Source organism: Acinonyx jubatus, chromosome A1 (genome assembly GCF_027475565.1).
Source record: "Acinonyx jubatus isolate Ajub_Pintada_27869175 chromosome A1, VMU_Ajub_asm_v1.0, whole genome shotgun sequence".
In the NCBI taxonomy this organism is placed as follows: Eukaryota; Metazoa; Chordata; class Mammalia; order Carnivora; family Felidae; genus Acinonyx; species Acinonyx jubatus.
In genome coordinates this window covers 123,672,058-123,684,343 of record NC_069380.1, presented here as the reverse complement: position 1 = coordinate 123,684,343, position 12,286 = coordinate 123,672,058, and the positions used below count along the sequence as shown (strand labels likewise).

The 12,286-nt window shown below is 35.9% G+C and overlaps 1 protein-coding gene across 5 annotated transcripts in view; it reads left to right on the top strand.

Annotated features, from left to right (window-relative positions):
* The window catches only part of MIER3 (MIER family member 3), a 135,758-nt gene extending 126,815 nt beyond the window's left edge, over nucleotides 1–8,943 (top strand). For all 5 annotated transcript variants that reach the window (XM_053223137.1, XM_027041674.2, XM_053223128.1 and 2 more), the window contains 3 exons: nucleotides 4,483–4,610; nucleotides 4,688–4,830; nucleotides 4,936–8,943. In XM_053223137.1, coding sequence (XP_053079112.1) covers nucleotides 4,483–4,610; nucleotides 4,688–4,830; nucleotides 4,936–5,393 — 729 coding nt within the window. In that variant the 3' untranslated portion in view covers nucleotides 5,394–8,943. The remainder of the gene's footprint in view (nucleotides 1–4,482; nucleotides 4,611–4,687; nucleotides 4,831–4,935) is intronic.
* The last annotated feature ends 3,343 nt before the right edge of the window (nucleotides 8,944–12,286 follow it).

The window sequence follows — 12,286 nt, the reverse complement described above, 5'->3', positions numbered from 1 at the left end:
TGAAAGAAGAAACATTGGTTACTAAAAGCAACTATAAATGTTACCACAGCATGAAATGCTGGGGAGGTTGTGGAGCAACAGGAATTCTCATTCATTACTGATGAGAGTGTAAAATAGTATGGCCACCTTAAAAAGACAGTTGACAGTTTCTTGAAAGACAGTTTGGTGTTTTTTTACAAAGCTAACCATACTCTTCCCATATGATCCAGCAATTGTACTCCATGGTCTTTACCTGAAGGAGTTGAAAACTTAAGTCCACACAGAAACCTCCACACAAATATTAATAGCAGCTTTAGTCATAATTGCCAGAACTTGGACATAATTAAGATGTCCTTTGAATAGATGAATTAACACACTTTGAGAGGAAGATGGATAAATACACTGACAGATCCATTCCATGGAATATTATTCAGTGCTAAAAAAGAATGAGCTATCAAGCCACAAAGACATGGGGGGACCTTTAAACGTGTATTGCTAAGGCAAAGAAACCAATCTGGAAAGACTATATACTGTATGATCTCAATTATATGACATTCTGGAAAAGGTAAAACTATGAGGGCAATAAATAGATTAGTGGTTTCAAAATTTTTCGTGGAGGGAGGGATGAATAGGTGCAGTACAGAGGATTTTTAAGGCAGTGAAATTATTTTGTATCATGTTATACTCGATAGATGTATGTCATTATATATTTTTCAATACCTATGTAATAAGTAATGACTGAGTGAACCCTAATGTAAATGATTTTGGGTAATAAACCCGTGCTGGTATAGATTCATTGATTGTATCAAGTGCCACTGAGGTGGGGAATTGATAGTGAAGGGAATTATGCATGTTTGGGAGCAGGAGATGTATATGGGAACTTGGACTTTCTGCTCAAATCAGCTGTGAACTGAAAACTGCTCTAAAAAATAAAGTACTTTTAAAAAAGTGTATGTGTGTGTATATTCTAGTAGTTTGTAATAATTTTCATTAAAGTATGCTTTGTTTATTATTATCTCTCTTTATCCTAAAGGAACATAAGATTCTGAAGTGTTTAGATGGGTAGGTCAATATTTTCTGCCTTTTTCATTAATAGACTTTGTTTTCTCGGGCATTTTGGTTTACAGAAAAATTGATCAGAAAGTACACAGGGTTCCCGTGTATCCCCTTACCCCCACATACACAGCTTCCATTATTATTAATATCTTACATTAGTGTGATATATGTTATAATTAATGAATGAATATTGATATATTATTATTAACTGAAGTCCATGGTTTACATTTGGGTTCACTTTTTGTGTTGTATGGGTTCTGACAAATGTGTAATGACATGTACCATTACATGTATAATGATATCCACCATTATAGTGTCATACAGCATAGTTTCCCAGCCCTAAAAATCCGTGTAGTCTAACCTCTTCCACCCTATTCTTTCCCTCCCTGCAGCCCTACTCCTAACACCTGGCTTTTTACTGTCTGTATACTTTTGCCATTTCAGAATGTCATATGGTCGGAATCATATAGTATGTAGCCTTTTCAGATTGGCTTCTTTGACATAGTAATAACGCATTTAAGGGTTTCTCTATTTTTTTTCATGGCTTGAAAGTGCATTTCTTTTTATCACATTTCTTTCTATCCCATTGTATGGATATACCATCTTATCCATTCACCTATTGGAGCACATCTTGGTTGCATCCAAGTTTTGATAGTTATAAGCTGCTATAAACATCTGGTTGAAGGTTTTTGACTTCTTTGGCTAAATGCCAGTGAGTGGGATTATATGGTAAGAGTATGTTTGGTTTTGTAGAAAACCTTCCAAATGTCTGCTAAATTGGCTTTACCATTTTGTATTCCCACCAGCAATGAGAGTTCCTGTTGCTCCACATCCTTGCCAGCATTTGTTGATGTCAGTGTTTTAGATTTTGGGTGTTGTAATAGGTGTGTAATGTATCTTGTTTTCTGCATTTTTCTGATGACATATGATGTGGAGCATCTTTTCATTTGCTTATTTGCCATCTGTATTTCTTTTTTGTAAGGAGGTGTCTTCTGTTAAGGTGTTTAGCCTTTTTTTTTTTTTTTTTTAGCTTATTTTTTAACTGAGTGGTTTGTTGTCTTATCATTGAGTTGTAAGTGATCTTTACATAATTCCAATAACAGTCCTTTATCACATAGGTGTTTTACATATATTTTCTCCCAGTCTTTGGCTGTCTTTTCATTCTCTTTTGCAAAGTAGAAGTGTTTAATTTTAATGAACTTCAACCTAACAAATTTTCTTTTATAGATCATGTTGTTAGTATTACATCTTAGAAGTCATGTCATCCCCAAAGTCGTCTAGATTTTCTCCTATGTTATGTTCTAGGAGCTTTATAGTTGTGCACATTACACATTTACATCTGTATTCCATTTTTAGTTAATTATTGTGAAAGTTTTTAAGAACTGTGTCTTTTCTTCCTTTCTTCCTTGTTTTTTTATTTGTTTTTACATGTGGCTATTCAGTTGTTCTAGCACCATTTGTTTAGAAGATGACTTCATTGTGTTGCCTTTACTCTTTGTTAAGGATTAGTTGACTGCATTTGTGTGTCTTTTTCTGGGCTCTCTATTCTGTTGCATTAATGTGGGTATCTGTTTTTTCACTAGTATCACACTGTCTTGACTCCTGTAGCTTTATAGTAAGCTTGAAGTTGGGTACTATCAGTCCTCCAGCTTTGTTTTCTTTCAGTATTATGTTGGTTATTCTGTTTTTGTTTTGTATTGTTTTGCCCTTCCCATATAAACTTTAGAATTAGTTTGTCAGTATTTACCAAATAACTTGCTGGGACTTTGATTAGAATTGCACTGAATCTATAGGTTAAGTTGGGAAGAGCTGACATCTTAACAGTAATGAGTCTTCTTATCCATGAATGTGGGATATCACTCCATTTATTTATATCTCTCATTTCTTTAATCATATTATAATGTTCCTTACATAGGTCTTGCATGTATTTTGTTAGATTTATACCTAAATATTTCATTTTGGGTGTGCTAATGTAAATGTTGTGTTTTTAAATTTCAAATATCATTTGTTCATTGCTGGTATATAGGCAAGCAATTGACTTTTGTGTGTTAACTGTGTATGCTACAATCTTGCTATAATCGTTTATTAGTTCCATGAGTTTTTTGTGGATTCTTTGGATTTTTCTTTGTATGGTCATGTCATCTGTAAACAGAGACAGTTTTATTTCTTCTCAATGTGTATACCTTTTATTTTTCTTATTGCTTTTGCTAGATATTCCAGTATGATGTTGAATTGTTTAATGCCTTTTTGTATGTATGAAAATCTTATGTTTTCTCAAAGATGAGATGAAGTATTTAGTGAATAGATAAAACTTTTTTAAATAAGGCTGGGTTGTTGAAGTCAAAATAAAACATAAGTTTTACAGTGACTTAGGAAATTTATTCGTTTATTCCATAAATAATGAAGTTCTACAATTTACTGGACGTTGTTTTAAGCACTAGGAATACATCAGTGAATAAGACAGGAAAGTTCTCTGTTCCCAAGAAGCCTATGTTCACCACAAAGACTTCTAGTTAATGATGTTTATTGAAATGTACACTTTATTTCTTGGCTTAGAAAGCTTGTTCCCTGGAAACCAATTTGACAATAAACTTCATATATTAAAAAAAAAAAAGAAAGCTTGTTCCTTATGTTATGCACTTATGTCATGATCAGTAATCAGGATAGAGATGCTAAAAGTTCCTCATAGGATACTGATTAAGCAGTGGAGAAAGTATTTATTAGAGAAGGACACAGAATTTTGTCTGTATGTTTGAACTCATACCTTTAGCTGCATATAGTTTGAACAGCTCTAGTCTGGATGTGGAGACACGTTGGTGAGGCTCAAATTTTATTGTTTTTGTTGTTGTTGTTACCTAAGTCCTGTAGCTGTGAACCAAACCCACGTTGAAGGAAAACACCCTGCCTTTAGCTAGAAAATCATTTTAAATTGCAGATGCAGTAGAGTGCTGATCCCTTTTCTAAGAGTTTTTAATCTCTTTTGCATTATGGAACCCTTTGATAATCTGATGAAGCTGCAGCCCTTTACCCCAGAAAAGTGTACCTACATATAATTTTCGGATTTAATAGATGCCCATTAATCCCATTCATGGACCCCTCAGGGTTAAGGACTCCTGCTGCAGTCAGAATCACAATGAGTGTTCAGTGAGGAAAAAAGTAAAGGTTGCCAGTGTTTTAGGATTTTCAGCATCATTTCTGGGTACACATTTATTTTATAAACTAATACATTCTGATTGAAATAACAAACCTTGGCCTTTTGAAGGTATCCTTATTATTAAATAGTATAAATATAAAGACATTTTTTTCTAATAAAATGTTCAGAATTTCATAATTCGGGAGATAGAAAATAAGACCCATGGATTAAAGCTATAGTTGTATTAAAAAAATTACTAAAAAATGGATTGGGTTTGTTGGTTTCTACTGAAAAATTCAACTTTCTTTTGTTAGGTGAGAACTAGAACAGTTGCTGAATGTGTAGCATTCTACTATATGTGGAAGAAATCTGAACGTTATGATTACTTTGCTCAACAGACAAGATTTGGAAAGAAACGATATAACCATCACCCTGGAGTTACGTAAGTACCGTGGGCTTTAGAGACTTTTGTTTTAACTCTGATATGCAGTCATGAAATTATTGGGGTATGTTTTTCAGGGACTATATGGATCGTTTGGTAGATGAAACAGAAGCTCTGGGAGGGACAGTAAATTCTTCAGCCTTAACTTCTAATCGACCTGAGCCTCTTCCTGATCAACAGCTGAACATTCTCAACTCCTTCACTGCCAGTGACTTGACAGGTAAAATGAGCATCTTTTTGTGTTCTTCAGCTTAGGGCAAAATTGTGTCTTCTTTGTTTCATGACACAGGACAACTTACTTAAACCATTTTCCATTTCTTTTTAGCTTTGACCAACAGCGTAGCAACCGTCTGCAACCCCACGGATGTTAATTGTTTGGATGATAGCTTTCCTCCATTGGGCAACACACCCCGTGGACAAGTAAATCATGTGCCTGTCGTAACGGAAGAGTTACTCACCTTGCCTAGCAACGGGGAAAGTGATTGTTTTAATTTATTTGAGACTGGATTTTATCACTCGGAGCTAAACCCCATGAACATGTGCAGTGAAGAGTCAGAAAGACCAGCAAAGAGATTGAAAATGGGCATTGCTGTTCCTGAATCCTTTATGAATGAGGTTTCTGTAAATAATTTGGGTGTGGACTTTGAAAATCACACACATCACATCACCAGTGCCAAAATGGCTGTCTCTGTGGCTGACTTTGGCAGTCTGTCTGCCAGTGAGACCAATGGCTTCATCAGTGCCCATGCTCTACATCAGCATGCCGCCCTTCACTCTGAGTGACACGAGTGAGGAGCCCAGAAACAGTGGGTGTGCAGAACCAGTAAACTTGAGGAAAGGATCAGGTTTGCTTAGTCTTTCACTGGAAGTTTGAACCTTTTTCACTATGACATCAGTGATGTCAGTATGTATAGAACTATATCTTGATTTATCAAGAGTATTTTCATTTTTCAATCCATAAATGTGGAAATGAACTATGATCAGCAGAGTTGGGAACTAAGATTGAACTCTGTGGTGCAGCTTTAAGCTCTGCTTATCTCTTCCTCATCCCCCAGTACCTCTTCTCCACTCCCTTTTTTTCTATTCTTTTCTGTTCCCCACTGCCCTCACTCCCAATTTTAAAACCTGTAGACAGAGGCCACCGGCTCAAAACCAGCACAGATGTTCTGAACTGAATGGAGTGGCTTCTTTTCGTGTAAATTCCTTTTGCCGTAATGGATGCAGTGGAATAACAATGTTTACAGGTACCGATCCCAATCCCTGCTCAATGTAGCATTTTTTGGTTTTATTTTCTTAATTAAATAAAAGCAGGGGTAGGTTTCTTTAAACTGCACAAACATGCAAGGATTTTTTTAAAATGGAAACTTCTCTCATGTTATTCAACTAGAGCACTTCAGTTTACAAAACAGCAAGTCCATCTTTATGGAAGCCAGCACGAGGAACTGCGTGCAAATTATGAAGACACTTGCTTGGATCCTGTTTCAAAATTCTAGACCAGGGCTACCTTACACAGAATCTGTCATTTTACTGTGGGAAGAGTTCTGTGTACCTTCATTGATTGGCTGAAAATTTGGCTTTTTAAGATGTGGTATTTAGATGGGGTTTTGTCCACCATTGTCAAGATTATAATTCTAAAAATCATACTGGTATTGATAATTTAGTTTATCCTGAGGCAACTGACTTGCAGGACACAGTCTACAGAGCCTAGGATGTTGCCACTCAATGGTTTACATTTGGGACACTTCTTATGTTGTTTGTAGCACTGCAGTTCAAAGTGTTCATATTTTGGAGGGACTTCTAGATTTTACACTTAATGCAGTAGAACCTTGAAGTATATTTAAACTTTTTTTGTTTAGCTTGAACAGTTGGCAAGAAAAATGTGAGTTTCTGTCTATTGACATAGAATGGTACTTTACCACTTTAAGTTTTAAAAAGTGATAGACGTTCAGATGCATCTCACACTCAGTTTTATTTGTATTCCAGACATTGTGAATGAGAAGCCATTGTCATAAACTTTGGCCATTTTTGCTCTATAGATACGCATCTTTAAGTTAAAAGGTGAATTCACATGATACACAGTACAGTATTAGGATGTAATAAGCTTTGCTTTTATAGTTCAGTTACAATGGAATTTTGCTTTTTTTTTTTTTTTTTTGCACCATCTTAGTTGAAATTTTCAATTTCTGCTAGTTGTCGTGCTTTGCAAAAAACTTAAATGTTTGGCTGCATTGCTGATATTTGTAAGTATAAGTCGCTTCAAGGTTGTGCTGATGAGTAGATAGGTTGTAGTGACCTTAGTAGTGATGGAAAGGGAGGGTATTTATTATACAAACTGTGAACTGCAATGACATCCTTAGTTTTGGATGATGTGTATTCTTATTTTTGTTTGCAGCATTTTAATGAAGATTGCTTTGAAGTGTTTACGCAGTAGCATATTTACTATAAAATTTAGTTTAGCACAGTGGACAAAAGTAGTTAAATTAATAACTTAAAATCAGTCTCTAATTTATACATCTAAAGTCTAGCATTCCTGTATGCACACAGTAAATAATGGGTAGCCTGGGCTCTATGTTGCTTTCAGATATTTTTATCCAAGTTATCAGCTTCTTATTGCTGTGGTGTTGTGCTAAACTTTGAACCTTATTTCTTTTGTTAAAAATCAGTATACCTTTTATAATTTAGTAAGATACTGGCCATAATCTTCCATTGTTATAACTTTAATTTTCACTCTGGGTTTACAGTGGCTGGTTTGTATAAAATAATTTACACAAAGATGACTGAATGCTAATACCAGTTGCACTTAAATGAACATGCCCATTCTCAGTAGCTGATGCAGTAACATAGTCAGTTTATCTATGCATTGCTGGGATCTTGATATAAGATGGAAACAGTGTTTCTTATCTAAAGTTTTGATTATCAGCAAGTTGAATGGACACTTTAGTTATTTAAATAAAGATTTTTGACCAAAATCCAGAAAATGATATGAGAGAAAAATAAATTCCAGCTAGTTTAATAGATTTTTAAATGTCAATCTGATTTTAGCCTCTTAGAGAGTGCTAACTAGCTGGCAACGTTTACTTTTAATTCCTTGTTAAAATGAGGCAATAATTTGCAAGATTTTTGTATATATATGTAAATTCTTCATATCTTTTTAGATCTAATTCAATATTTTCTGACTGCTTCCGCCATGTATAATACCATTTTTGTGCATGCTTGATGTGACATTCATAAATTGTACCACTATGACTTTATCCATGTAAAATAGCTATTTATTGAATTTTCTTTTAAAAGCTGGATTTACTGGGTTTTGTTTCCTCCAGTTAAGCATCTTAACAGAGAATTTGTTACTGTTTATTAGAAGAATTGCGTTTGAGAGCATGAAATAACTGATTTGCAATTTTATGAAGAAACAATAATGCCTTTATTATCAAGTGTGAAGCACAATTCTTATAACAAACTGTGATAAATTCTTTTGTTTTCTTTTGCCGCATTATTTTCTTATGAACAAACCAAAAATCCATGGTGAGCAGTTGCATTGTTGGCTGATGTATCTTTTATGTACAGGGAATTTGAAGAGGACAACGGATCCATTTAGGAGTGTAACTGGTGCTGTGATTATAGCAATACTTTTGTTAGTCGTACGTCATCTTTTCCATGCTAGCATTTTAAATGTTTAGTTTTCCTCTTGTCACGGTCAACTGCTGAATTTACTTGAAGGATGTAGAATACTGTTTAAACAATACTAAAGTGTGTACAATTAGGTCAAAGAATTGTGCAATTGTTTCCTTTTTAATTTTTAAAATTGAGGGTCATAAATATTTGAGAACGTCAGATTTAATAGAGCATAGTGATACTATTTAATTTAACCAAAGTCTCTAGTGAATATTTCAACTTTGAATGTAAACTAATGAATAAACCTGACCACCAAGGAGATTGTTTGCCCAGAGTTTCAAAGCACATTGTCTACAAATGGAAATTGAAATAATTTATAAAAATATTGACATTACTATGTTTTTTAAAAAGTTCTTAATTTTTTCACTAAAAGGAGGAAACTATTAGTTTTATTGTTAAATATGGTAGATATTAAAATTCCTCTTAGATGACCAGTGATTCCAATTGTCCCAGTTTGAAATAAGTATCCTGTGAATATGAGATTAATTAGTGACAATCACAACAAGTTTTAGTATCAGATGTTCAAGAGGAAGTTGCTATTGTTGCATTGATTTTAATATTTGTACATAAACACTGATTTTTTTGAGCATTATTTTGTATTTGTTGTACTTTAATACCTGGTGTACAGTTCCAGAAATAAACATCTGGAAATCTTTTTTTTTTCTTGGTTCGTGTGAGTATTTGCCACAATTAGATTTTTGTTTAATGAATCATAAGCTATAACTCATGGGACATGGGTAGATATTTAACCACTGTTCGGTTGGTTTTTTGAGGCAGTAAATAAGATATTTGATAGTGACAAATGGCAGATAAAATACTTTTTCTTTAAATCCTCTATAACAAATTTCCATATGGAATAAAACAGCCATCCCAAAATGAGGCTAGCTTATACTTTCAATGTAATTCAGGAAATATTTGTTGAATGTCTGTTTTGTTTCAAACACTGTTCTAGGTAAGTATGTCTTTTAGGAAGACGTGATGTCTATTAATTGTGTTGTTATTTGACAATGTATTTATGGTAAACTAGTCTTTCTTATCCTAGTATACATAGTTTAGTAGCCTCGTAGAAATATCTTTTCAAAACCTTCATCTTTCAAGCTGAAGATCTCTTAGTCTAATTTCACAAATTTGTTCGCATATTTCATTTCCTCTGAGCAGAGCTTTATCTAGTTCTTTTTTTTTTTTTTTTTTTTTTTTGAGAGAGAGAGAGAAGGGGGTGTTGCGGAGGGGAGGGCAGGGAGAGAGGGAGGGAGAGAGAATCCCAAGCAGGCTCCGCACTGCCAGTGGGGAGCCTGATGTGGGGCTTGATCCCACAAACTGCAAGGTCATGACCTGAGCCGACATCAAGAATCAGATGTTCAACTGACTGAGCCACCCAGGCGCCCCTAGTCCATTCTTAATATGTAGTGATCAGATAGCACATAGGGTCCAGATTTTGTACAAGGACACAAAGAGGATAAAATGAAAGCAAACGCTCTTGACTCCTCTGCTTTGGTTACTTTTCTAAAATCACATTCCTTCTTGCACAGATGCCACAGAGCATAAATGTTCAGGGGTCTGTGGTGGACACAACACAGTAGTGCCTTCAGGTGGGGACAAGTACAGATGTTTTCAATCCAGCCAAGCATGTGGCCAAGTACCATGTGAGAGCTACAAAGTACTTAAGGCTTTTAGGGGAGAGAGGAGAGCCTTGTGGGAGCAGAATAATCTCTCCTGACTTGTAGACTTTATCTTTCTTGGCCATAATTTTCATCAATGATAGGCTTTGAGCCTGCAGCTTCTCTGACTTCTCAAAGGCCTCAGGGTATCTGTAAGTTACCTATTTCATTATGTACACTTTGAATTTATTTATTTTTAAATTTTTTTATGTTTATTTCTGAGACAGAGACAGAGCATGAGTGGGGGAGGGGCAGAGAGAGAGGGAGACACAGAATCTGAAGCAGGCTCCAGGCTCTGAGCTGTCAGCACAAAGCCCGATGTAGGGTTCGAACTCACAAACCATGAGATCATGACCTGAGCCGAAGTCGGTCACTCAACCGACTGAGCCACCCAGGCGCCCCTACGCTTTGAATTTAAACTAGCCCCTGGTACATAGCACTGTTTACCATTTCCCATCCAGGTAGGCGTTCTTTAATCCTCACCGTCTATTTCTGTGTCTCTGTGGATTCTCTGGCAAAATTGTGTACTAGGGGACTGAATTCATGGTTCTAGACCAGGAGTGCTCACGTTTTTCTACGTTTAATACATTAGTTGACATTCACTTTCGAGAGATACACAGGCTGTTGTGTAACTCAATTTTGATGAGATGCTTACGCAAAGGTAAAGGCAATACTGCTACAAAGTTGTTTTCTGGTATAGAACTCAAAAGCATTTTGTAAGCATGTCAGAAATGAAATTAGCCATTTATAAATCTAAAAAAAATTTTAGTAAGAAAAAAGATAACATGGTTTTTCTATGTTTTAAAATGTCAGTGTTACATTAAAAAATAAATTCACCCCTCCAGTGCAAACCAAGTCATGATACTAGGCAAGCTTTATATTCTCACTGTGAGCATTTTATGAGGAACCATGTTTTATTCTTTGTATATCCCAGGACCCTTCACCTAGTAGGTATCACTGAATGCTTGATGGCCTATATTACTCTTAAACTAATGGTGACTTGTCCCCTAGCTTTGAAAGAAAGACTTTTTAAGACAAAAATTAGAAATAGTATAATGAACAAACCAGGTTGAACTGACATTTTGCCATATTTGATCTTTTTCTATATAACATATTTTTTCCCTGCACTAGTTAAGTCATTGACATTTCAAGAGTTCACTCCTAAAAACTCCAGCCCATCCTACAGCCCCTCCTAATATGTCCACAGGAGTTAGTATTTCTGTATTTTATATAAGGTTCTGGGTAACAGGATCTTCTTGGTCAAGTAGATTGTTTTGGGTTTTTTTTCCAAATAAGATTAGTTTCTCCTGGTTTTAAGGATCTTACTGACACAAATAGAAGATAAAGGAGGCTAAGAAAAAGAATCAGATGCTGTCGCAAATGTACATTTACTATTTATACATGATACATATAGAGAAAAAAAGTGTAATAGGAAGTTTCAGGGCTGGCACTTAGGGATTGTGAATAGTGATTGTACGATGGTTGGCAAGGTGACAAAAAAGGGGAAGACCTTTGCAGGCACAAAAAACTAGTGCAGAAGCCCTGAAAGTGTGCGTGTGTCCAACAGGTTCAAGGTGTGGGAAGGAGGCAGATGTGCCTGGGGTAGAACGAGCAAGAGGTGAGATCAGAGGTAGTGAATGGCTACATCATATATGTGAAGGACTTTAGCATTTATTCCAGTATATGAGGAGTAATGAGAGGATTTTGAGCAGAGGTAGGTCAAGATCTGAGTTACATTTACAAGAACCTCTCTGGGTGATCAATTCTGTAAAAGTGGCAGGAGTGGAAACAAGGGAAGGCAATTACGATGCTATTGAAATTGCAATAAACTGAAGAAAGTTGTTGATGTAGCAGTTAAGGTGGTTAAAATCTGGTTCCATGTTAGGATTTGAGGTGTCCTCTCCACCCAAGATTGGAACTGAGAAATGTGGGAGTCAGGTTGATGGAGATCAAGGAAAGATTACGAATGAAACTCACTGGAGAATGTGGCTTCAGAGCTGTGGCCAGGTGAGCTCACTAATACTCCACCTCCGAACTACTAGACTCACTCTATCACTGGCTGAGCAGAGAGAAGACCAGGACACCCTCTCTGCTGGCAGAGTCCACAGAAAAAAAAAATACAGGGGTCTGGGCCATGGGTGCCTAGTTCTCCTCCAAAGATAATTTCAGAAAATCATTCTTCTTCCAATGGGTATAGAGAGAGGCCAGGAGCATCACTATTGGAAGTGCTCCCCCTTGGAATAAGAGAATGGGGAGGGGCACCTGAGTGGCTCAGTCGGGTAAGTGTCTGATTCTTGGTTTCAGCTCAGGTCATGTACTCAAGAGTTTGTGAGTTTGAACCCTGCA